We start from the raw sequence: 27863 nt of genomic DNA, 5'->3' as shown, positions 1-27863 counted from the left end.
TCATGTCATCAATCTCTTACCCTCATCCATCTCAGCCCTAGGGAACTGCATACTTGCTATTCACAGGTTTGGATTTGCTAATGGCTTGGATTGCAGGCAATAACTTCAACAAGATGAATGAGATTTTGGTCAGATCTAACAAAGAAGTTAAAAGTACATCCTCAATGTCAAACATTCCAACAGACATGTTGTAAGCCTAAAATGGTGTTTAGTCTCTTTCTAGCAGTCAGTAGAACTAGTCATCTGCTTGTATTCCAGTATGTGTTTGAAGTACTGTGCTTGTTCTGCTCCCATGGTGCTGCCAGATTGAGAATCAAAATTCTAAAACAAGTCCTTAGACACTATTACCTTGTATTTAATAAAACTAATGTCTCGTTCAGTGGTAAATATTTTCAACGACAGAAAACAAGCTACTGCTTTTTAAAGAGAAAATCAAAATAAGGAGGTAGGAAGATTTCTCAACTGTTTATCCTCTTCATTAGCTAAAGAAGAGGAAGTCATTTTACTTGATGAAACAATTTTTTATTTTTTATAATGGAATAATGCTCTTGCTCATAGATAACAGAGCCTTTTCAATGTTGTAACCAATCTGATAGAGCCATGGCTTAAGCTCTACAAGTTGGCACTAGCAGCAAATAAGACACATTGATGAATGAGCTTGTATGTTATTTCAGTGTTTAATTGTATTATATAGCATTGTGGAAAAAGTATTTTTTCTTCTAATACGTTTCTGTTGGTTTATTATTATCTTCTAATATATTTCTGCTCATAGCAGGTTGTATATGTTTATATTTATAGACAGTGATAATGCTAAAATTTTATAGAGATTGGAAGTGTAAAGTCAGAACCACAAATTATGATATCTGAAATACTGAATGGCATACAAACTAAAAGTTGTATAACAAATAAGGTAACTTCTGATAGTTGTTTTTTTTTTTTTTTTCAAGTCATATTATCATGATACTTTCACATAGGCATTCCAGAATATGTTTTGGCTTCAGAATTACGTTGCTCACACAAGTCTTACGTTATATCTGAGTACAGCACAAGTTGTAGATTTTGGTCTGTAGAGTCTTTATGTTGATTGTTTTTTCTGTGACAAGGAAACAAACTGAATTAGGCAGATCTTGGGTTTGACTCCAGTGGCATTTTCATGTTTGAGAACTGTCTACTACGTTATATGTCCCTTTCGGATTCCTTCTGTCTAAATCTGGCTATCCTACAAGCTCCCCATGATTTTAACCACTGGGTCTTTCCACAGGCTCAGTAGTGCTTGTTAACCCCTGCAAACCAAGATCTAAGTAAGAGTTATTACAAGTAATAAGGATCTTCTGGGAACTTTGGCTCTAATCTTATAAAAATGCATACACGAGTCTCATTAGAATGTTAACAGTAAGATGACTTCTGTGCAGAGTTGTCCATATTAGTTTACAGAATGGCAGGCTTAATTAATGTGACTATTAAAAGAATGACAATGAAGTCAAAATGTACAAGAAATAAGCTGCAGCAGTGTTTCCAGTGTTACTCATTTCTATAGTCAATCTACATTCACACAGTTGCTCTTCATTGGTAGTGTTGGCCTTTCCATTAGATTAAATATCTCTTGAATTAATTTCACTTGAATTAATTTTAATCATTTTAGGAAATGCTGTGTGCAACTGTTTGTAGTCTATCTATTCACTTTGCTTTATTATCCATCTTATCTTTACCAGTACTTCAGAACAAATATTTTCAACCTAATATTGTTCTCTGTTTAGGTTCCAGGACCAAGGAAGGAGTTGTTCATGGTGTCACAACAGGTAAGATAATTATCTCTCAATTTCAACTGCTTCCCTATTTCTGTTTAACCAACCATTTATCTCTAAATTTTAGGTGTATTTCTTTGACAGCACTCCAATATTTGAAGGATGGAAAAATATCGTCAAACTGAGAGGCAGAAAGCAATGTTCATTTTCTCAAAAATGCATAGTTTTACAGTTGAAAATGTATATTTAATATAGCTGTTTATGTGTGAGGAGAGTTTTCTGAGCAATATTCTGAATTGAAGTCAAGTAATACCAGGATGAGCCAGGAGGCTAATGAAACCAGATTCCTTAACAGAAGGAAATAGTGTGTGTTTGTAGAAGTAGAAAAATCAAGGGTCTTTCTGTTCTTTGTTTATTGCAAAAGGTAAAATATTTGATGCCAGAAAGTTATGAACTAGCTGGCATAAAATAATTATTGTATTTTTTTTCCTGTGAAGAATTTCTTGTAGAAACAGCCTGGTTTCTGACAGACTATGCCACTATGCCCAAGTCTGTCTCCTTGTGATCTGAGGAGGAACAGTGGTGTCTGGAGGTGGGAGTGGAGGAGTGCCACTAAAGGAGGAATGTGGAAGGCAGAGTGTGTAGGGACTTGGACATATGTTGGGAGGACTTTAATCTTTTGCTTTAGGACTTCATAGAAACAGTCAGACAGGACTGCTGCTCGTGGAACAGACAGGAACTACTGTGACACATGAAGGAGGGAAAATATTGTGGAAGGAACCTCCTTTATACAGCTAGGATTGTAAGAGCTGGGTAGAAAGGAAAAATCACTGTGAGTGTTTGCAGTTAAGGCAAACAGCAGTGTCAATAGCTTGTCCATGCCTGTCTTTTTGACTATCCACAGTGAAACAGTGATGCAAAATGGAGTTTCACCTCTGCAGTCATTAACAGCTCTGCAGTGTAATCACTGCTGTTATCTGCAGCCTGCATGATTATACCCAAGCTACCATTAAGCTGGCTGCCTCTAGTATAACGAAGTATAACTGTAGTATAGTATAACTATACTATGGCTGTATCTGTGGCAGCAGAGAATTCCACTTGAACTTAATACCTGAATATCAGTGGTATTCTTAGTGGTTCTTCATCCTTGATTGAGATCTACAAATAATGTGGTTTCAGGTAAAGTCATGCTACAATGACAGTATGGACGTGCCCCATCGCTCCTTCCATTCCTGAAAGATTCTTGTGACTCATTAATATGTCTCCCTGGAACTGGTTGGGTGGGAAGAAAAGAGGGAAATAGCTTACAGGAAAGAAACACATTTCAGAATTCTGATAAACTAATTTGAATTTGTCACAGTTATGAAGGTTTCATTTTTTTAATATATTTTTTATTTTTTTTTTAGAACTGCATAATTTCTCAGTAGCAACAACACTTTGAAACTTTGAAGTTAATGCTGGGCATATATGTTCACATTGGTATTTCTACACTGAAAAAGAGTAAATTTGCATTTCAAATCGATTTGCAAGGTTCATTTTAGATAAGAACTGAAACAACTAACCAATAATTTGGAGTGATAAGTGGGTGGCAAAATTAATGGAAGCCTTATATCTATACAGAGTGAAGGAAAACCTGAGCTGACCGTAGTGCATAGAGTCAAATGTGAAATCTTCTGCTATAGATTATGGGACATCTAGAGATGTGAAGAAGATGCTTGGTCAAGAAATTGAAGGTGTTTTTGCCTTAAGAAAATAGAAAACAAATGAGAGTGGGATTAGAAAAGGATTTCTTCTTTCTTTTGATTTGGGTACAACCAGTGTGTCATTCATCTGTGCTCACACAGGCCAATACCAAGGATAAACAACGGTAGTTGGACTTAACTTGGCAGTACAAAATATCACAATGCAAATAATGAGTTGAGAAATAAACCAGTAGTATTTTTAGTAACAAAACTGATCGGAACATCCCTCACAGGCCCTCCGAACTTAGCTGCAGGCTAAACAGATCTATGCTCTTGTTGCGAGGTTTGAAATCTCATAATGGTAAACCTCAATTAAGAGAAATACTCAGAGGGATCATTACTGTAACCAGTAGATGATTGCATTAGAATGAGATTTGAGGCATATATATCCCATATTATCACAGATGTGGGAACAGCAGTGGATAGCACTAGCAAGCAAGTTAATAGAGGTGATGTTAACTAAGCTGGGCTTTGTGTTAGAATAAAAGTCAAGGCAATTTGCACGTCTGTGAAACTTGCTGAAGAGGTGGGTTTCTCTACCAGGCTAGCTTACTGAGGGAGTTCTTTCCTTCCATCTTGATCTGCTGTAATATGTGGAGCAAGACAGGAAATCTTAGGTAGAAGAACAAAGTTTTTGAAAAGATGTTAAATTTTGTTCTGCAAGATATAAAACAGACTACAAAGCAAAACATAAGGAGAACACATCTGTTCTGTACTGCAACTATGAATAGAATGTTCAACAACGTTACTGAGAATTTAAGGCAAAATTTGTTTTAGGCAAAAAGCTCCTCTTCCACTTTAGGAAAAAGGTGACTCAAAGTGAAACACCCAAAGCTTGAGAATAATGTTCTCAAAGTTGTGCCACAACTTCAATAATTCTGGCCCATTAAACTGGCTGAAAGGAGTTTAGCTGTTGAATGAAAATGGATAGAGAGCAGACTGATATGTGGCAGTGAGGAGAAGGGACCTAATGCAAAATCTAAAGAGCATAATTTCTAAAATGAAACAGTATGGGCTTGATAGTAAAAGAATAGAGGAATTGCTCTATTTTTAGACATATTTTAAAATAAATAAATAAAGCAAATCTATGAGTTGTTCTGGAAAGCAGAGAAGGTAAGTGGAAAAAGATTTGGGTTCACTGTTGTGATGCTCTGAGATATAATGTAAAGACACTGAGAAATGCTAGTGAAGTTGTCCTATAAATCTAATCCATTTAAATAAATGCTTTTAAAGTTGCTGTGTTAACTGTCTTTTAGGATACTTATAAAGACCTACTTGTCTTTTTTTCATAGGACTAGGAGTTTGCCAGTTCTGGTGATCTTATGATGCTCTAGGGTGTTGATATGTGAAACCTGAAGTGCAATAACACATTTTGTTACATGCAGAAAAATGATTCAAGAGGCTAGAGACAGTCAAATGTGAACTAGAATCACAGATCCAAATAAATGTGTGTTGACAGTTATTCAATCAACCATTTCTTACTGTTTGAGCTCTAAGGTCCTGCTAGTTTTGCTATTTTTGAATAGTTTATGGTGTAAAACCCTTGGCTGGTAAGGGTACTGACACACCTCAAAGTGCTGAACAACTAAATATGCTTTTCAGTTAGGGACTTTCCAAACTCAGGAATACTAGACTGAGGAGTTCCTTGTTTTAAGGTATGACCCGATTGCACTAGGCTTAGCTGCATCAAGACGCTAAAATGAGGATGCCTGGCTGTGATTCACAGGAATACAGAGAGCATGCTATTTGTCAGGTTGCCTTTTCTCAGAACTTCTGTAAAGGAAGAAATGTCGTTTTTTGGTCTTACGGGGTGTTAGTTTGTTTATCTGACTAGCCTATCTAATTAACATGTCTACTGGCCTTTGGCTATAATAATTTATCCATTTTCTTTGACTGTGCGTAATTCATCCATCTTGCTCATCTCCCAGGGATAAACGGCTACAAATGTACAGTTTCAAAGATGGAATATTTACAGAGTATATCCTGATAGCCAAAGAAAAGCAATGGTTTGTGGAAAGCTCAAGGTGAAAAAAACCCCTAACTCAGTACTTCAAGCAGATGTCAGTTTCCTGAAGTGAAATGAGGGCGTGGTCTCAACAGCTATGAACCGTAGTGAACCTTTTTCTTAATTCTTTTATCTGATCATTCTTGTGGTTTTAGTTTGTTTGTTTTCCTTAATATACTTAGTCATTGGTATTCCAGTTGCATTTGTTTTAACTTTACCAGGTGTCTTATAGTGAATGAATAAATTAAAGAACTCACAACATACTTATGGCTTCTTTGTAAATGAATTCTTCAAGTACCTGAGGCAATATGATCATCTAAAATTAATATTCAAAAGTGTATTTAGTGCAGTCAGAATAATGTTATTAATCCAGAGAAAGCATGCAGTTTTCATCTACATCTAGTGCTCAAAGTAGAAAGCAGCAAGTTCTCATTTTGAAATGTTCTAGAAATTTAATGTTAAAAGCTTGTATTACCCAGTTATCTATGACAAGCAGGGACAAAGAAACCTTAAAAGCCAATAATTTTTGCAGTATGCTATAGTCAGTATTAGAACTTCTATTTCAATGTTAGCCTTTGTACACCATTCCAGATCACTTACTCCACAGGTGGACACAAGTAGTCGGGCTATAGCAGAGTCAAGCTTTACAGAAGCTGATTTCCTCTGTTTCTCAGCACTGTGATACAAAGCAGACATCAACTTTACAAAGACTTAATGGCTTAAGATCATTAAACAACCTAGTATTCAGATTAATTTAATTAGTTGGTATTAACTCCCTGCATTCTGAACTGATTTGTTTGTGTGCATTAAATGCTTTTCCCTTGATACTACTTAGTGTAATCAATAAAACACATAAGACTGGAAACCTATTTTGTTTTTCCTTCTCTTGTTATTAGGGTTACAGAGCTGAAGGTTTACAAAGTTGGAGCTTATTTACAGAATCACTCTGGTAATAGAACTTTGATGATGTTTTCCTATTCCTTAGAAATAGGAAAGTAGAGTTTCTCCTGCTAGTATTAGTGCTTTTGCAGATCTGTGCTATGTGTATAGTTTTCTGGATTTATCTTAATGACTCTGATTTCTGAAAGACAGTATCTTACTAAAAAGCCAGCTTATTGGTTTGGTACCCAATGATAAGTTCTTATGAGATACATGACATAGTAGGAACTTGTTAGCATCTTCAGACACTTAGAAAGCCTCAGAGTTTAAATTATATATAGACAGGCTTGTAAACCTAAACCCAAATTTAATTTGAGGCCCTCAGTTTTGCTGAAGTTTTCAGCTAAGAATAATACCTAAATCTGTGTTTGGCAGAACCACTTAGGTAGGAGCTGCAGTTTTGAGCTGGAAGATGCTGCTTAGATGCCACTCTTTGTTCTTTTTCTACATAGAACAGCTTGCTTTATTCTTTCAGGGCAGAACCACTTCAAGTTAGTTGTCTCTTGTATGCAGCTTTCCTTAAAAATACGGCTGTCTAGCTGTTGAGCAGCTTCTCTTAGTGGTGACAGTGTGGGTCAGTGATTCCTACAGAATCATAGAATGGTTAACGTTGGAAGGGACCTCTGCAGGTCATCTGGTCCAACTTGCAGGTTGCCCAAGACCATGACCAGGTGGCTTTTGAAGATCTCCAAGAAGGGAGACTGGTCTACCTGCTCCCTTGCTCCAACACCTGCACAGTGAAGAAGTGCTTCCTGGTGTTTAGACTAGGTAGAACCTCTTGTGTTCCAGTTTGTGCTCATCAGCTCTTGTCCTGGCATTGAACACCACTGAAAAGACCATCGATCCCTCTTTGCACCCTTCTTCCACAGTAAGGCCAGTAACAGCGTTAATGACCTGATTCTTGTTTGCTTGTTTGTTTGCTTTGTTTGTTGTTTTGTGTGCAGTATTAAGCCTTTCCTAGAGAAATCTTTTTTCTGGTAGGAAAAAACAGACTTCAGAAAGAGCTTTCCCAAAACATACTGATAGCAGGAACTGTAGCCGCTAGGTAGTGTGCTTGGTAGGTGGTCATACTTGCCATGACAACGTAGTATGAGAAATGTGGTTTTAATATTGGCATCAGTAATCGGGCATTTTATATTGCAGCTGAACTGAAGCATCTATGGTGCACCAAATTTCACTCTATTTCTTTATACATAGCTTTTGAGGTGCACTTTTTGAAGATCTTAAGATAATGACACTAATTATGACTACTGACAATGGAGCATAGTGCAATTGTGCTTTGTCAGAGGGAGGAGTCTGCTTCGGATCAGCTGAGCATGTGAGTCACTGCCAATATCAAACCTTCTGAACTTGTTTGTTTTTAAAAGTTCTGACATTTGAGGCATTTTGGAAAAAGGGAGAATTTTTCAAAAAACATATATCACTTCCATACAGGAATGAGGAAAAAAGGAATATATATATACATGTATATATGTTATATATATACACACACACACACAAAGGATCTTGATTTATACATTTTTTTTTTGGCTTTTTCTTCTTCTTCCTTCTGTCCTCTGGGACAGAAGAAAAAGAATGAGATAGGTGTGGTGGTTTTACTCAGGCAGGCAGCTGAGCTACACCATAACCACTCTCACTCCCCCTCCTCAAAGGGAAAGGGGGAGAAAATACAATGAAAAGGCTCAAGGGTTGAGATAAGGACAGGGAGATTGCTCAACAGTTATCATGTTGGGCTAAACAGATTCAGAGTAAGGAGATTAGTAAAACTTACTGCCTATTACTAACAAGCTAGAGAAGTGAGAAACAAAGGAAAGAAATTAAAAATGCCTTCCATCCATTTACCCTCTACCACCTCCTCCCCTCAAACAGTGCAGGAGAATGGGGAAATGGGGGCTGTGGTCAGTCTATAGCACTTCATCTCCACCACTCCTTCTCAGTCACTCTCTTCCCCTGCTCCATGTGGGGTCTCTCCCCCAGGATGCTGTCCTTCCTGAACTGATCCAGCAGGGGCTGCCCACAGGAAGCAGCTCTTCAAGAACTGCTCCAGATACGGATCTGTACCATGGGGTCTGTCCATCCCCAAGGAGTAAACTACTCCAGCACTGGTCCCCCATGGGCGGCAGCTCCCTCCAGACCCCCTGCTCCTGCATGGGCTCCTCTCCATGGGCTGCAGCCTCCTCCAGGCCACATCCACCTGCTCCATCGGGGGCTCCTCCACGGGCTGCGGTGTGGAGATCTGCTCCATGTGGGACCCACGGGCTGCAGGGGGACAGCCTGCTCCACCAGGGGCATCTCCACAGGCTACAGGGGAACTGCTGCTGCCTGCCTGGAGCACCTCTTGCCCTTCTTGTGCACTGACCTTGGTGTCTGCAAGGCTGCTTCTCACTCCTCACTCTCCTAGCTGTTGTTGTGCAGCAGTTTTTTTTTTGTTTTTTTTTTTTTTTTTTTTTTGTTTATTTTTCCCCTTTCTTAAATCTGTTCCCACAGAGGCACAAACAACATCAATTGTTGTCTCGGCTCTGGCCAGCAGTGAGCCCCTTATCTAACATGGGGCTGCTTCTGGATTCATCTCAGAGAAGCCAACCCGATGGACCCTGCTACCCCAAACCTTGCCATTTAAACCCACTACAATAAGAAATGAAAAGCAAGAGTGAAACTTATTCAAAATTCCCCTCTCCATTTACCGTTTTGTTGTTGTTAATTTCTTGGAGAATAGTACTTTAACACATATTTTTGCAGTGTACTGCTTTTTTACATAGCTCTGAGATTTCTTTCTACCGTTCTAAATAATATGGAAGCAGTACCTATTTCCATCTCAGCACGCTATTCATTTTGTTTCTGAAAGACTCAATGCACAATTTTAGATCTTAATGTTATCTGAAAGTTATAATGTGTTACTAGAACAAGGATCTTAAGACAAGCATTTTCAAGAACTGGTGAAAAACTTCCTATAGAGACTTCTGTAGAATCCTGAGCTTTTGTACTCTGTAGCTGGTAATAATCAAATGTGGGATCTTCACAAATGCTATCTTGCACCTGCTAGCACTAAATCAAACCTTCCCTGAGGATGATGTTTGTTTTTCAGCAAAACACACTTTTTTCTGGAAAAAGTGTGGGGTAAGAATACTGGATGGATACAATGATGTTTGTTGCCAATTTGTATATTATTAACATGTATATGTTGAAAGATCTTTGGAACAGACTATTTTTATATGTCAATTATAGCAATATAGCATGCCCTCTGATATGGACAGCTGATAAGAAATTCTATCAGGAATTAAATCTAATTTATCTATAGAAAGTCATCTCTTAGTATATGTTTCCAAAAGCAGTCTCTGAAAGGGTTGTCTGTCTGCTAAGTAAAATCCAGCCTGCGCTCACAAGGGGTGTAACTAGAGCTATGAATACAATTTATGGGTCAGATGGAATTTTGTCTGGAGGAAAATATAAGATTAGTTGGAATTACAAAGCTGTGTTCTGGATGTTTTTTAAGAACAGTTCTTTGTTTAGATAAATAAATGATTTTTTTGTTTGTTTGTTTTGTTTGTTTTTGTTTCCTTTTCCCTGAAATCTGGCCCTGTAACTTGAAGGCATGAAGTCATTTGTTCTCTTTACTCTTAGAGTGGTTTCACTATAGCACAAGCTTCTGGCAGGAAAGAGCACTTGGGAATGAATGAGCAGAAAGAATTCAGTAATACTCTGAAAAGTAGAAAGGCAACCACTGATGTATATGTAGGCTAAATGAGTTGTTGTTTCCCTGGGGCTTTGAAGTGAGCTATTAATCCAGTTTGCTTTGGCATTTTTGGCATTCAATCTTTTTGTAGATTAGTATGTTATGGATGGAAACATCAGCTGTTGGGCAGAAATCTCAGAAAGTCAGATAAGATGTTGTATTAGAAATTCTCTGGTCAAGCAACAGTAGCTCTGCTTATTAATCAAGCTTATATTTAATAAATAAATAAATAAAAAGAATAATCAATAGCTTTTGTGTCTAAAGTATAAAGTGTCTTCCATGCCCTGTAACATGCAGCAAGTGTGTTTGATGAACTAATTGGAATGCATTTCCAAACTGCTATATTGAATGTGATTACTATACATTGCACAGTGAGCTGGGCATAGTCAGGGCCCTTGAGTAATGAGTTTTCTTCCCTAAAGTATGGCTAGATGTGAATGCATATGTTGAATGTCTTTCACATGAAAGAAATTGAGCTACAGATGAAGCTTATTTTTACCTTTGCTGCTCCAGTATGATCAGATTGAGAGTCTCATTTCTGAAGATCCACTTGGGGTGCACACAGTGTAATGGCCCAATGGTTTTTCATGACAACGAGCTGTTAGTCATAAATATGACTCTCTAAAAATGTCAGTAACTTAAAGTTCCCAGAGGTGTAATGCGTTTTTCTGTCTTCTGCTTCCTCAGTGGCTGAGAAGACCAAAGAGCAAGTATCTAATGTTGGGGGAGCTGTGGTGACAGGAGTGACGGCAGTGGCCCAGAAGACAGTGGAAGGTGCAGGGAACATTGCTGCAGCCACTGGCTTGGTGAAGAAGGATCAGTTGGCTAAACAGGTTGGTTTGTTTACACTTTTTTCCAAATGATGAAGTAAACGATGAGTGGCTTCTGTATCAAGGGGCAGATGGAGTGATTCCTTTTGCACATGTAAATAGTATGAATAGAGGATGGTTTGTGTTAGGCTAAACAAACAATCATCAAAGAAAATATCTGCATTTTGTAGCTTGTATTTTGAATGACACAGAGGATTTAAGAACTTGAGTAGGATTGGGCATCTGACTTTAAAGCCTTCATATATTTGAAGTGTTATCTAATGATGATTCTGAACTCAGTAGCTTCTAGTAGGGCCCAGCAGTTGTACTGCTGCTGTTCAGTATAATGGGAAAATAACTGTTTTTCCAAGTAACTCAGGACTGAAAAGGAACCTGCGGGAGCTGAGAAGTCAAACAGCTGAATCTCAAGTTTAACAGCACAGTTTGTATCCTCTGCAGATGAAAAGCAGAAGGGGTCATGTACCAGTTCACTGATACATTGCATCTTAGGTCAAGATGTAGCTGGAGAGTCCCTATTTTCCATGATTATAATGACATGAACTCAAGAATGCCTCCAAACCATCCTGAAGTCATCAGATTAAATTTGTTCTAGTTTATCATATTTAAAAAAAAACGAACCCTGTAGGTATTTTTATTTCAGCACAGAGGTGAACATTATATATTTGCTCAATACCAAGATTCACATTTTATTGTTGATCTACTACAGTCATACTCTTCCACTTACACTAGATGAAACATGACCTCTTATAGCTGGTGGGAATTATACTTCCCAAAACACGTATATTTGTGTTTGGAGACAAAAATAACCCAGAAGAGACAAACATCTCCTTTCATACTGTTTTATGTATGAACATTTGTGTGTTCATAATAGCAAAATGGGGTTATGAAGAATACCAGTATTTGCACAGAAATATGGGTGTCATATTGATTTAGAATTCAGTTGTTCTATGGCATACCTTTTTTTCCACTTAGAGTCCAGAAGTGCTGTTAAAATTGAATCCTTAAATGCTCTTCTTTATCCTTATCTGTTTTATTTCTGTCTGTCTTACAAATTTGTTGGTGCTTAAGTCAGATGAAGAAAGTGGTATTACATTGTGGTAGGCATTCACTCTGCTGCAGTAGAATGGTCTTGAAAATATGATGGTTTTGTTCTTTTTCAAAGGAGTTTTCTGGGGGGGATGTGCTTTTAGTCCCTTTTTGTTCAGATATAAAGAAAATCTTGCTTTTGATGTGCTCACAGCCCTTTGTAAAAGCTATTTTGAAGATTTATAGATTTGAGTATCTAATGAACATGCCAGGGGACACATGAGTATGGAATGACCATACCGTAATCTAATGTTCACCAATAGCCCTTCAGTTGTTTTATGTTGAGAATGTTATTTTCTGTTGGTAGCTCTTTGAACCCTTTAGTGGGGTGTCATAAGAATCATCATTGTTTGAATATGCAATCACCTACTTTAGTATTGACTATAACTAAGATTTTTTTCATGCTAATATTAATATATACTTATAGTGCCTTATAATTATAAAAATGTGATACGAATCTCGACAGACTTTCATTTAGTTCTCTTCTGTATATTGTAATGCTTAAATATGAGTCGTGATGGTTAGAATAGAATAAAATCACGTCTGTGAAATTAAAGAACATTTATAATGTGCATATATATTATTTTATAGTCCTATAAACAGCATCATTATTTTGAACCAATGCTTTGTTCTTTAGGTACACTAAACCATACATTTGATTTTTGATACTGGTATTTTTAGACTGAGACGCTCAGTTATGTGTTCAGTATGGCCACCTAGCTGATTAGTACCTGTGGCTCTTAAGAGACTACTCTGCATTTCTGTGTCTTACTGTTTTTGCAAGGGACGAACAGGCATTTCAAAAACATTGACATCTAAATTTAGTCATCTAAAGGTATTGTAGAACCTAGTATTTTTTGCATTCATTTGCAGTTCAGAGATACATAAGATTGATTTTGCTTTGGTTTTTCAAGTCTAGTGATGTTTGGGTGGGGACCAGTTGAAGGCATTCAGAATACCAGCTATGCATATGAGACGGTTTGGTTTCTGTAATTATATCCACATTGGAAGCGGGACATAGGTCCCTTTAGGAAAGAGGATGGGATTTCCTGAAATAACAGAAGGTACAAAAGAAGCATGTAATGTGAATCTTAATGTAACTTTGTTTATATATCTCTATAACATGATGTTTCTTAAGGCTGTGTTATCCCTAGTCTACTGTAAACTGGGAATATGCAACTATGACTAGCAAATTCATTCCTTGAGCTTGAGTGTGGCTAGCCAGTGCCTTTTACAGATTGTTCTTCCTATGAACATCTATTTGAGTTTGTCCTAAAGCAAATGACTGTGTATCCCACGTGCAATAACATTTGCTCACACAGTGCAAGTCACGAGATTTGACAGGAAAATGCAAATTATCCATCAAAAGTGGATAGAAATGTCATTACAGGTTAATCTTTCTTTTATTTTTCTCCACAGAAGACTAAAAGGCATTAGCTAGTGATATGTTTCAGTTGGTTTCTAAATTTGTGATGAATTGTTTCTTCCAGTTAATGTGGACCTGCAAAATCAGGTCCAACTGAATTATGCTGTAAACTCAGAAGGCTGATAAACTCAGCCTCTGTGCAACCAGAGGCCTTCAGTTACAGGATCAGGGACTGTGAATTAAATATGATCAGCTGTTTCCCAATGTGTCTGGAAGCCCATATAAACTAACAGTCATTGCTGGCATTTTCCACTAGTGATTTGTGTGCAAGTGTGAAAGCCTGTAATCTTGCATTGTGACTGGCATTATTCTTGTGCCATGATGGCACTATGGTTTTGACTTTAAACTCATTGAAAACAGTCTCAGTGTTTACCTGTGGATAAAATGGTATTTCTGCAAATGAAATACTGAGCAAATTCTTGGTAAAACACTTTCTAGAGACATTTGTATGAGGTTGGCTCCTGTAGCTTTTAATACTGGCTGTGTGGCTTTTTGCACAGCACGTGGACCATGACGAGCAGGCATAGCCATCCAGCCGAGGCCAGCCTGGAGGGCTGCTGTCACACTGTGCTGTCAGCCAACATGACAGCTGAGACTAGTGAGTGACAGGGATGACTTGATAGTGCCATTCAGAGAACTGCTCCAGGGGATTTACATGTTGGCAGAAACTCAGTACTTAACACAGTGAGGATGGTTGCATTTAGTAGGCTTGCATTAGCATTAAAAGGGCTAATGCACCACGAGTAATGCTTTAATAAATGGCCAAACAATTCTTAAGATTATTTAGAATTCTAAACTTTTTCATGCTTTGCCAGCCTGCATCGACTCAGAATTTTTTTCTAGTTTGTACTAGCTTTTAGCACAGAACCTATTAAAAGCATATTAACTCTTTATAAAGTACTTATAAATTCATTTTAATTTTAAAGTCTATGAGCAATAATAATTTTATTTGTAATCATTTTAACTCCTGGCATCAGAAATGAACTTCTTTTCATGCTTCCTCCTTTCTGTTAAGAGAAGACAATAGAAAGAAATACTGCAGTATAGATACAAGATGTTCTACATTTTTACATTTATTCTGTGACTGTGCATTATTTACTTCTGTATAGTGTGAGTATGCTTCTAAATTAACCATGTAAAAGTAAAAAAAAAAAAAAAAAAAAAAAGAAGATTAATACTGATTACATTTGCTGTAGAAATCAACGCTTTTTCCTAAGTCAAGAAAACTGTAAAATCGTTTGAGTACTCTATTTTCAGCTTAACATGGATGTACAGATCCAGTTAATGTGAAGAGGTACTACCTAGTGATTAGCTATAATATAGAAAAGAAAATATGGATTACAAAGTTTTTTACTTTAAAAGGGGTAATTAAATATTGGAAGTTCTTAACCTCACTAAATTCATGTCACTCCATGTTTAGTTTCTCTAGCATTTTGGACATAAATCTGTTTGTAAGTTCACTGATTTCTATGACAAATAATTTTATTTATACTGTTCTAGCACCAAAACAAACATACAAACAAAAAACAACCACCACCACCAAAACACAGTTAAGCTCAAACCTCAAGTTACTTGGAGAACAATGCAAAGATTTAGACAGTGAGATGTGCAACACAGAAAATTTAAGGCAAACAGTAACAGGCCTCATCCTAAAGATTGTGCTTGGTATCTGTATGCCCTAAATCCTTTTTTTTTTTTTTTTTTTAATAAAGTGTCTCTTAATTTAACATATTACATACTGAATTATACTTGTGAAAACGGAATTACAATAGCAGATAATATAATAGTTATATAAACAAAATATAGTTAGAGAGCAGGTAATAGTCCTTCTATACATTATCTTATACTGAAATATCCAAAAGCATTTTAATAGTTATCTTGGGAAGTTCAAACAGACATTTTCTGATTTTGTCTATTTATAACTTTTGAAATATAATGTGCATAATTCCTTCTGTGAGTTAATACTGACATGACACTTGTAAAAAGCTTGGAACTGTTAAAATTGATTTTTAATGTACTTTTTTTTGTGAGTAACATTCCAGAAATAGGTCTAATCATTGTAAAATTTGGTTTTAAAGTCTGCATTTTGATAGAATATAAGTATCTCCTAGGGTTCTGACCACCTTCACACGCAGTGTACACTGCAGAATGCTTGTCTTATTGAAAGATCACTGTTCCCTGCCTTCTTACCAGTCTGTACATGAGTCAATTAGTCTTAAAAAGTTTAGCTCAGAAACATTAAAGAAGAGCTGCTGAGCATAGATATAGAATTCCCTCATTCAGAAATGGAATTACGGAGGGTTTTTGTTTGTTTGTTTTTACCACCTTTCCATTACATTTCATGCTTTGAAACAGCTGACGTCCCTAAACACTATTAGACCCCAACAAATAGCAGGACAGTAAGTGTGAGATACATGAGACTTGAGCTTCTGTCCTCTTGTTGTGATGAGCAGGTTTATTCCTTTCCCCTGGAGCTTATTATGGCTAAAACGTAAAGTCATAAATTAAGGAAACTGTAGTGAGATTTGCCACTGAAGTGGCAAATGCAGAAATGACTTATATCCTATTAACTTCCAGACCTGGTGCTTTTCTACAGACACTGTAAAGCAAGTAGTCTAAGAGGATGCAGTATCATCTAATTGCCTTCCTTAACAACTTCACTCCATTAGTTCTTGCCATTTCTGGCTCTAATAGAAGGCCACATCAGAGAATGGACACATTTGTGATTAAGTATATGTAATCTAGATCCCTGTTGAGCCTGACAAGCAGCCAGAAGTCTAACCCTCGGCTGTGGTTTAAGCTGGCACGCAGCTAAGCACCACAGCCATTCGCTCACTCTTCTCCCTGCCCTGCCATGGGATGGGGCAGAGAATTGGGGGGAAAAGATAAAACTCATGGGTTGAGATAAAGACAGTTTAATAGGGGAAAAAAAAAAAAAAAAAAGGAGACAATAATAACAGTAATAATGTTAGGAGTATACAAAATAAGTGATGAATAATGAAGTTGCTTATCACCCACTGAACAATGCCCTGCCTGTCCCTGAGCAGAAGCAAGTTCCCTGTTCTCCCCTCCACTCTCTTTCCCTCCCACCAACTCCCCCCCTACATTTTATCATTCATCGTGATTCCCTATGGTATGGAACATCCCTTTGGCCAGTTGGGGTCAGTTATCCTGGTTCTGTCCCCTCTCAGCTCCTGCTGCACCCCCAGCCTCCTCACTGTCAGAACAGTGTGAGAAGCTGAGAAGTCCTTGGCTTAGTGTAAGCACTGCTCTGCAAAAACTAAAACATCAGTGCATCAGTGTGTTATCAGTACTCTTATCTTAAATCCAAAACACAGCACCTTGCCAGCTGCTAGGAAGAACTTTATCCCAGCTGGAATCAGGACATTCCCTAAACTTAGACCAAGCAATGCCAGTTCTGCCTTGTAGTGCAATACAGAGGGTGGAATTTTTGGTTGTTCAGAATTGGCCTGGCTGTGGTTCTGATGGTGACACTCATGCTTTGTCTCTGGAAGCAATTGTAGCGGTTGACTCTGCTTTTGGAAAGCTTTCATTGGTGATTTGCGGTAGAAAAACTACCAGACAGTGTTGTCTTCGGGGAAACCAGATGTGATAGATGACATATATAAGCAGGCCTGCTCATGTTGTCACAACTGAGCATCCATCAGACAATACTTGCTTTCAGATTTCTATTTAAATTATAAAAAAGAGCATCTAGTTTGAGATAGGGTTGTTTTTTCCCTTATAATTTTATTTCTTTTTTCTGTGCATAATGTATGAACGACTGCTGCAAAACAGAGGGTATTTATCAGGAATTAGTGTTGTTTCCTTTTTTAACGCATGTAGATGGATTGAGAGTAAAAGAACAAGTGAAGAGATTAATCCCCATTAGGGGATCCACATTGTTCACAAACTGAATCACTGAAAGGCCCTCTTAAGAGAAACCATTTGTTAGTTTTTTCTTCAAATTCACAAAGTAAGTGGGATTGCCAAGTGAACTGAGATCTGTCTTTTGTTACAGTAGAGCTGGACTGATTTTGGCTTGGCCTTTTGTACAGGGGATTGAACTCTTCAAGTCTCACAGTAACCAGCAGAATATCGTATAACAAAACACTTCTGAAAATCTAATCCATATTTCTGAAACAAGTAACACAGGAAACTTGAGTTTCTTCTAAAATATAAGGCACTTCCAGGTAGACAATATTAAGATTTTGATTCTGCTTTTTTTTTTTTTTTTTTTTTTTTTTGAATCTGCACAGTCAAATCTCTGTTTGAACATTGAGACATTGAAACACTATTTGAAATATTTATGAGGCTGGGGAATATAGAGATGAATATGCACAGGAAAATAACAAAAACTTTGGAAAAATGGATGATGCCTGACTCCAGTTAGGAGTGCTGGAGTTTTAGTGTTTGTTGACCAGAGTGGTGAAGTGCTAGGAGGATTTTGAATTGTGACCTGTTCCTAGCCTCCCTGGTTAGCTGAGAAAATGCCTTTCCTGTTGTGGGGCTCATCATCACTATTTTTCCTCAGAGGGCAAAAGAGCAGTGTTTAAAGGCAGACTGTTCTCCGTGTTAAAGCATTTCCATGTATTGACATCTGTGACTCAAACAGAACAGGAGTTGTTTGAGTTGCAGAGCAGGATAACTTGTGTGGTATTAGCTAGATGTCCTGGAGTTTATTGCTCTTCATTAATTCAGAAACAACTATCAGTTTAATGTAAAGGTCTCCTGGGTTTTCCTGGCTTCCTGCTGTGGGATAACATTTTAGTGCAGACTGATGTTCCCAGTCTACCTGCTGCCTTCTGGCCATAAAGAATTCCTAATTATCTACAGAGGAATTTAGATTGTGGAGCTTTTGGGTGGCTTCATACTGATCTTTCTTTCCTAGCAATTGCTCAACTGCAGATTTAGCTTTGACCCTAGAGAAAAAAACTACCCTCCTCACCCCGATCCTAAAAACTCTTTGCTAGCTAATAAAAGGATGAATGCATTCTGAATATGATTTTTTCATATGTAATGAACGTTTATAAATCTATCTACAGTAGTAAAATACATGTTTAATTTGTGAAGGAGAAACAAAAGACCTTTCCCATGCTTTCATCAGGCAAGTGACATCTACATTTATTGTAAGGGTTTGCTTGTTTGCAGTCTATGTTTGTTTGCTTGCTTGTTTGTTTGTTTGTTTTTTTTTCCTCTCCGTTGTGTTCTTTACTCTCATCTGCATTCCAATTCTTCCATTTCCAATTTTCTTTCGAACCTAATATATGCCCCCATAGCATGTTCCAGGCTGCTGTGTTCCTCTCTCCTGATCCTGGTTGGTTGTGTACACAGAGGCTTAGCTGTGCAAGTCCCCAAGGCTCATGCGGCACCAGTTCTGTTTCACAGTGTTCCAGTCTTTCCTATGCATCCATCTGTGGGATTTCATGCAGTGTTCACAGTCATATATTTTTCCTGTTCTAAATAGTTGCCAAACCCATGTTAAATATTCAGAAAAGTGCTGCTTGCTTAGAGCAATATGTTTAAGTTCGTTTGGGGATGATTCATATTCATGCCAACTATTCCTGTTCGTGCCCACTGTTGCACAAAAGATTTTGCTGTTTCAGATAGGAGACAATTTTATGTAACCCATGATAGCTGTGCAGACATAATAGTGGTATTTTTGTAAAGCTTAAGGTACAGGTTTGATAATCTGCAAGTCTCCTTCTGCTGTGTTCTTTCTTTTCTCTGCTGGCCAATATCATGTGTTTAAGCATAACTCAGTTACCCTGGAAAGGCATGGAGTTTAAATGTGATTCATTTGGTGCCTATCTGGAAGTCATCTTCAGAAGGTTTGTGAATATAGCTGGTGCCATTTGCTGATATAGTACAAGCCAAACATTGCAGTTGACAGTTTTTAGCTAGCAAAGAGTTTCTGACAGGTGCTGAAGTGACATTTTTGGCAAAGCAGTGCTACATTTGTTTATGTCTGCCAGTCTCTGCTCAGCGGAGCACTGCAGTGAGGTGCTTGATAGGTATGAGTGGCAAATTGAGGTCCTGGATTGCTGTGCTGATGAGAGTAATAGAAACTTGAAAATGTCTCGAGACTGATGTGTAGAGGAAGTTTCTCTCTGTGGAGAAATAAGGTGATCTGTATTTTCAGAATATCATCTAAAAAGCTAAACAAACTAAAAACACCTGTAAAAGAGAAGAGGGAGGAAGAAAGAGGCAGAATGCTTTGGTTAGGATTACCTACTTATTGGCAATGCAGTTGTTATTCCTATTAGTAGAGGGGACTTTATATAAGGAGTGGTGATAATCAGCAAGTATCAGTGGCATATGATATGCCCCATTTTGATGGCTATTTTGACCACCAGCGGAAGTTCCTAAAGAGTCTACGTGTGTCTGCAACTTCTCCAAAGCTGCTAGCTTATTACTGAAGAGAAAGGAAGTCATGATGACCCATCTTTTCTACACTAAACTAACATCTGGCTTTCACCTGCATTCAGCTGTGTTAAATCTGCCCCTTAGAGGAATTTAAGAGACCTGTATAAGGATTATTGATAACCATTTTAGTTGCAAATTACTTGTCTCTAAGTACTTGTTTCAAAAGCTTCTAGCTTTTAGTCTAGAGATCAGAATTTGTTACTGGAGAAAGCTAAATTGAATATCTCAGGTTTTGTTTGTTTGTTTGTTTGTTTGTTTTGCCAGTGGCCTGTCTAAAGCAGAGTGTTTCCTTTGAGGAAAATGGAGGTGTGAGCTGTTAAAGATCATACCAAGAACTGATTTTTGCAAGAGTGAAGCAAACCCAGATGTGGATTTTGAAATGTACTGGACATGCTAATTGCCCTCTAAGGTTTTGATGTTTGCTTTCAGAGCTGTTTGCTTATGCTTTGTCAGAACATAACCAGCTAATAAAGAATTTCTTTTGCCCTGCCTAGTAGATCAGCCACAAACAGAAAGAGGAGCAGTCTGTAACTGTACTTCCTTCACAAATTCATGAAATAGGATTTGTGCCTTTGAGTCTGCTTAGGCCCTCTACCCCACATCCTACTCTGTCCTGTGAAGAAAGGATATCACCTAGAGCGGCTGACACTGCCAGTGTAATTTCAGCCATGCCTGTTTCTTCTCAGGGGCTATGGGATGAAGCAAAGGCTCAAGGCTTATTTATTTATTTTTTATTTATTATTTTCTTACAACTTGGTATTGTGGAATGTAATCCTTTCTTCATGCACTATTATATGTAAAGGAGATACAGGGATTTTTCTCTTACCAATTCACTGTGATAGGTTAAGTGTCCAAAGGATGCACTCTGGTCTAAACAAAGGCGTATGTTTCCCACCATAGAGTGGTGGGAAAAAATCAATTAGAGTGTCATAATGAGTGTCACTCACAAGAAATGTGTTCTTAACCATAGTGACAGCTTTTGTAACATGGACGGTCCATTCCTGCTGAAGAAGTGAAGGTGCCAGTAGCTGAAAAAGCTATCAAAATTTTCATTTCAATACTTAACACCTGGCATATCTTAGCCATGTAAGAATTATATTCTAACATGCCTGTTTAACCCATCTGACTTTGCTAATGCTTTGTGTCATTGATCTGAACAAATGCTTCTTTTCAGGTTCCTACTTGTACCAGGTTTAAGGGTTGCTTTTAATTTTGTGCTCACAATATTTTATCTTACAAGTCCCTCAAGGTATAAATTACAGAGTTCAGATAGACATACTGTATTTAAATGATTTTGTAGAGAAAGATCAGAGATTGATCAGAGCTGAAGGCTGAATTAATTTCCCTCTGTGGAAATAGTTCTTCAAGCAGGTCAAGAGAGAAGTCACTGGAAAGGTGATGTCAATTTGAGTGTGTTTCATGCTGGCAACCACAATGAAGAAAGATTTCTCCCCCTCCTCCTCATCCCCACCATGTTCTTAGAAATTTATCTGAAGTGTATTTTCTGTATTTGGTCATGCTGGACCAAGGCATTTAGCAGCTAAATATTTGTCCTTGTACACAGCATCAAGACAGCATATGCACTGCCCTGTTGTTGGTTACTCTTGTTAGCTTAGAATTTATAAAATGGATTTTTGAAACGAGGATGAGGTTCTTTTTCCGAATATCATTATTTCAGATAAATTGCAGGCCTTTACTTAAATAAATAAATAAAAAGGAATTACTAGTAACTTTGAAGGAGGAAGTGTGTTTGAATATAGCTGACCGGCTGTTTAAACCAGTATAGTGAATTTGCTTTTCATGGTCATCAGAATAATGTTTCCTTCACAGTCTATTTTTGGAAGGGGTGGCGTGCTCATCATTCTCAGGAAAGGTAACAGATTTAGTAATGCTTCTTTCCACCTCCTACACACTATCTATACATCTATGAAATAAGAATTTAAAGTCTTAATTCTCTTTGCAGATTTTTCCCTAAGCTTCATTTCAGAGGTGTGTTTATAATACAGCTGGTAGGAATTCTGTAAATGTTTGCTGTATTCCAACCTGGGGAAATAAAGGAAGAATTAATGAAACCACTATTAAAAAAATAAATAAAACAAATAGGTCTTCCTCTGAAGTCTTTTTGGGAGTGGAACAAACCTTGATGTTGGTTTAGATGAAGGTAGTTGATTTGTTTGTTCATCATGTTCCTGGGTTCTTTGTTCCTTACCTCAATTTTTTTTAACTCTAGATTTCACGTGTGGTACGTTACAGGCAGTGAAGTAACTACATAGAGTCCTTCACTGGCTTCTTGAAGGGGAATCAAACTTGGCAGTTCATGTCAGTATGCGAGCCATGAGAAGAGAGCAGGGAGGAGGACTATAGGTCATACTTGAAATAACGTGGGTGAATGTAACTGGTCAAGGTATCTATAGCGATAGCAATCACCTCCAAGCTACATTGTTCTTCTAGCTCAGGCTGTTAAGAACATTCTAGTACCTGAAGTTCTGTGTGTGCTAAGGAACACTTCACATTTAAAATTTGCCTGAGAAGATGGTAGCTGCTTTAACAGCTTTAGGACAGACAGCTTTAGACCCATCCTGGCAGCATCCATTGATGAGATGCTGTTGAAAGTTGCTGTCACACTTTGTTTGTGCTGGTAGATCTTGTTAACCTGGCAGTGTATTCTTTGCAGTAATTATTACGAAGCTAAGTACATAACTGTGTTACTGCAGATGGATTACAACAGTGCCCATGAAAGCAAAACAGGGTTAGTTTGCAGGTAAAGTTTTCTCTTTAACTCTGCTGCCACTACTCCCTGCAGCTCTGAAATGTGTGCTACTGCTGTATACAACACAATGATCAGCTCCACTGAGATCTTTGACAATTGCTCAAATCAGCTACCAGGCCATTAAAAGTTGCAGATTTTAGATCTGGAGGTCTCTAAGGTCTCTGGCATTGAAGCCATGCCTGCTTGTAGGTCTGAGAGGGCTTTAATTTTGAAAACTCTGAAGAGGTGAGAGAAACTGTAGTTTTGCAAAAGCAGCATGAAGGCTGGTCGTGTATCAATTACTGCAGTAACTGGGTGCTTAAAGCTAAGATTGCACTGATGGCAGCAGCTAAGTTTCTGGGCTCTGGTAAGCTTTGTAAGCGTGTATATTAAAACCATTTAGTTGATACCCTTTACAGTGAAAAATCAGAAGGAAAATGACACATCAGGTATTGTGTGAAGTTCACAGGCTGTAATGTGCATCCCATGTCAGAATTTGGCTACCATTTTAGAAATCATATACAGATTTAGCTAAAGATTAATCATAGCTGTGGATGGTCTGCTAAAGGTTTTTCTGACATTAGAAGGATAAGGAACTAGTCACTGTTGTCTGTGGAATGATAATGCTTCAAGTCTTCAGCTTTTCAAACACTGATTTGTTTTAAACATTTTTTAATATTTATTTATTTATTTATTTATTTTGGAGAGTTTGTGAAAGTACCCAAATCACTCAGGTGAATGAAAGCAAGTCTGTGCAACAATGCTTAGAGTAACTGTGCACAGGGTTTGGTATTCACAATCATATGCGCCTTATTATTTTCAGCCTGTGGTGGAAGGGAAAAGTTACTACAAAAATGTCCTTTGGGGAAAGAAGAGGCAGAAGTCAAGTAGCTCTTAGATCTAGAAGCATGCATTGCTGTTCTAGGACATGCAAATGTAGGTTTTTTTCTCACCTGTTATTGGTATCTCCTCTGAAATGCTTTGAGGTTTTTTCTCTGCATTGCCTAGGTAGGAAAAGTCAATTTTGCTCTGTGGAGTCAAAGCCTACAGTGGGGACAGGTTGGGTTCAGGAAATATGAAAAGGCTGGAGAAGTGAAAAAAGAGGATGACCATGCCTCAGAGAAGGTAGCTCTCTTATTTCCTTAATGCTCAAAACATTATGAGGCAACCTCTTATTCCTGTTTCTTTTGGGATATGGGATGCTGGCTTCAAATTCCACCCAAATTTCTGCTGCTGCTATTCCCAGTGTGCTGGGAACAGGAAAGAAAGAGGGCTCAGCCAGTGGTACTGTGTGTGCAATAGTTTCTACCTTTCTCTAACACCCAGCTCGTTATTTTTTGCTGGGTAAATAGTGGCTCTGAAGTCTAGCTGCCCTGGAATTTGAATATTTCAGCTTGACGTTTTGCTTTTTTTTTCAGTGTTAGGCATTAACATAAATCCTACGGGAAGAAGAGATTGTGTCTTAGATTCTTTATTTCTGCAGCCACCTTATGTTGGTAGACACTGGCCTGCCTTTCACTAGGATGGCAAGGGAACTCTCATGTAGCCCGATAGATCAGAACTGGATTGATGCGTTCTTGCTTTTCTTCTGAATCATAACCTTACAAGTCAAGTTTTTTATTACCCTTATGCTCAATTTCAGTTATTTAAACTGAAGACTAACTTGCTTGCCCAGATGTGAATATGTACGGGATTTTTATCCTATGGGTCTATGCAGGAGGAACTGAAGATGTAATTTTTCTGGAAACGTCTTTATAAATGGTGATGATTCAAGGGAAATAAGATCTTAGCTTGACTTAGTGGCTTTTCTTTACATTTAGATGAGCATATCTGGTATTCAGAGAGAAAAACACACCTGTCATAGCGTTTACTAAAGATTCGTTAGAAGGAAGAAAACTTGAAATAATTTGTAATTTTTGTTGTGACATGAACTATCCCTTGCTTGCAAAAATCATGTCAACATTGCTGTTAAAATCATGACCGAGTTTCAAACTACAGTATGCATTATAGTAATGAAGAGCTACTGTGTTAGCGTCTCGTCTGTGATGTCCCTTATTGTAAGACTGTCATGTAATTTCAGATTCACATCTGAGACGTACATGTATTGAATTGTTTTGTTTGTTTAAATCTCTTCTGAGGGGGAAGAAGGAATTTGCCTGGCTTTTCACCAGACATTGTGGCCTGTCCTTTCGAACAGGGTAGATGGGTATCTATCTGTTGATTGCTGGCTGTTTGTTAACAGAATGCATAAACATCTGACGTGATGCCATTCAGCATGTGCCACAGTCTGAGACTGATTAGAGGGGTGGGGACAAAGAAATACAGCTGTCCTGTTTCCTTTTGCCTAAGAGCAGCCTTCTTCCTCACAGTGAGGCATGGCACAAAGTTTTCTCACTTGTTTTGGGATGGGAAGCTAACAGAAGAGGAGTTTGAAAGGTCTACTAGTAGGAACCAAGTACATCTTAGGAGTGAGGGAGCCTTTGCTGATGTTTGAATTGAACTATGGATGTGAAGAAACACAATTTCAAGTCCAAACTCAAAAGACTAGAGACAATAGTTCAACAATTGCGTGCTCTATGGACTAGCACTGGGGGAGACTCAGCACACACTTGCAAATGAGTTATGCATGAGAAAGTAGCATTCACTGAAAGCATATGCCTGTGCTTGACTGCATGCTACTCATTATCAGCTATGTCTGGGTGTGCTAAATAGGGTTAATTACTGTAATATGCTAACATTAAAATTGGAAGTGTATAATCTGGGCAGGTGCTGTATTCCAGAGACATCAACCAATAGGTGAATAACATCCAAATAACACAGAGCTGCAAGAAACATTTGTACCATGGAAGAGTGGTATTGGGGTCTGGTAAAATCATCCCTTGATCCCATTTCATTTGAGACTGCCTCATGAAAAAGGATTGTTTTAAGCCTGTTAACTGTTATTTCGGTTTGTATCATTGTTTTATTGATCACCCTGGTATGTCTTAAAAATTGGTAAGATTTTAAAGAAACTACAATTTATTAGGAATGAGAGGGTAAGGCTAGTATGGTGTCAGCTGGACAAAGGTGGCAGTTCAGTTTTGTTCACTTCCTTTGACAGTAAGCTTTAGCTCATTTTTCCTCAGCCATGTCAAGCGTGGACTGACACTCCTTGAGGGTGAGTTCAGAAGGGAAGGATGGGGAAAGACAGGAAGGAACAATGCTGTTACTTAAGCCTAAAACACTTGTGTTCCATTCACTTGTCATTTGCTTCAGGATTACTCTGGCCTTAAATATGCCATATCAACAGTTTTGTTCTTATAGACTGTGCGGAGACTAAACATCTGAGAATCTGAGATAATTTGGTACAAGGCCAATTTCAAACTGAATACTGTATTCCACTTCTTCATCATCAGTACTGATGTAATTGTGATACTAGTAACAAGGTGAAGAAACACAGAAGCCAGAGAGTAGGATGTTTTTGTCATCTGTTTTGTTCTTTAGCAGTGAATATATGAAATAATGTTCAGTGAAGCACTGTACAGAACTGCTTCACAATTAAAAAATAAATAAAAAGTAAACACAGATGTGAGTAGTTCTATTACACAGAACATCCCGACTGTCATATATTTGCTTACCTAAAGTAGAATTGTATCAATAACCAGTTAGTCTATAGTAAGTCTATTATTTGTGCTTTGGTCAGTGACAAGCATACATAGCCTTTTAGCTTATTTTCCCCTACTAGTATATTTACTCCTCTGTACACAGACTTTTGAATTCTGTAGTAAGTGATAACAATTTAGAATTATCCTATCTTTTTTTTCCACTTTCCACTCTTTTTTTTTTTTTCTTCCCAGCTCATGCAGTTTGTGTCTTCAGCAACATTTTCTTGGTAATACAATAAACTATCAGACCCTTCTTCAAATTGCCAGAGAAGCAGACAATTTTTGCACAGTGATGGAGTCTTTGTATAGCTGCTGAGCATATCAGATAGAGCAATTGTAAGGCTGGTCAAATTGCAATGCAATTCAGTTCTTGAACAGTTATTTTGGGAGGACAGGGTGGTAGAATACTGTATATTCTAGCCTTTGTCCTTCACTACATGTCCATCACTGGAAGGAAAAGTGCTTAGGCAGAAAGGGAGCAGAGCTTTTGTCTGCTTTGTAGTTTGGATTCATTGAAATTTATCCAATCTTATTACTGTTAGTGATCGCAGATGGAGCCACGTTTACACCAGGGAAACATTTCAGAAAAATAGAGCTGCGGCTATTAAATTTTCAGTGAGATGTATGTGAGATTTTGCACCATAGTGATTATACTTTAAATTTCAGAGAAAGAATTTCTCCTGGCTTACTTTTGCTATATCTTCCAGTGCATAGTAATTCTTCCATCCTTGTGATTTAAGTATTAGCCTAGTACTTGGACTGTATTTGAAATGTTCCCTACACAAGCTCATATCCAGTAGGATGAACTATGATAGCAGCATTGTTCTATGTGTGTTTTTCTTGACTTTCTTCTTCTGTGTCATATTGTTTAGACACGACTGTCTCAAATCTTGCATATAAATGCCTAGTTCTGTTTGAGGTAAGAGCTGAGAAACTGAATCAAGTGTTCAGTGTTGGTTAATATTTAAAGATGGAGTTTAAAAGTATATATTCAGACATCCTGAATTGAAAACAGTGGGCTCATATGTGACTTCTTACAGTCAGTCCAGATATGATAGATACAGATGTTGCATAAACAACTGGATTTGCATGGTCCAGCTCCATTCTAGAAGACAGTGAGCAACATGAGGTCCTGGTCAGTCTCCTCACATTGACTGCAGTAGCTTTGAGACAGCTCCTTGTGGAAAATGAAAGTTTACCTCTTCTGTGGCTGGGGCAGAGGATTCTTTATTCCTTTATGGGCCTCATTGAGGAGGACCTGTGCACATGGCAGTGCTAATCCCAAAGCTAATCATGTTGATACTTCTCTTTCTGTACTTCTAATACTGGACCAGACTCATTAGAAAAAACTCCCCAGTCACAAGGGATTGACTGCTAATTGCCTCCCTCAAATCCATTACAAATTGAAATAAAAGCTTGTGAGTAGAACATTATAATTATATTTTTAGTTGTCTTTGGGTGAAGAGTCCTATGCTGTTGCCTGAAGTTGAACTGTATCCTGAAGAGTGTATAATTTAGATGGATAGAGTAATACAGTA

At 37.9% G+C, this 27863-nt stretch overlaps 1 protein-coding gene across 1 annotated transcript in view; it reads left to right on the top strand.

The window, feature by feature from the left end:
* The window catches only part of SNCA (synuclein alpha), a 70153-nt gene that overhangs the window by 6871 nt on the left and 35419 nt on the right, over window positions 1-27863 (top strand). The window contains exons 3-4 of the mRNA XM_068681704.1: window positions 1758-1799; window positions 10852-10997. Of these exons, the coding sequence (XP_068537805.1) occupies window positions 1758-1799; window positions 10852-10997 (188 nt within the window). The remainder of the gene's footprint in view (window positions 1-1757; window positions 1800-10851; window positions 10998-27863) is intronic.

Source organism: Anas acuta, chromosome 4 (genome assembly GCF_963932015.1).
Source record: "Anas acuta chromosome 4, bAnaAcu1.1, whole genome shotgun sequence".
Lineage (NCBI taxonomy): Eukaryota > Metazoa > Chordata > Aves > Anseriformes > Anatidae > Anas > Anas acuta.
Note: the sequence above shows the minus strand (reverse complement) of the source record. Positions and strands in the feature narration are given on the sequence as shown.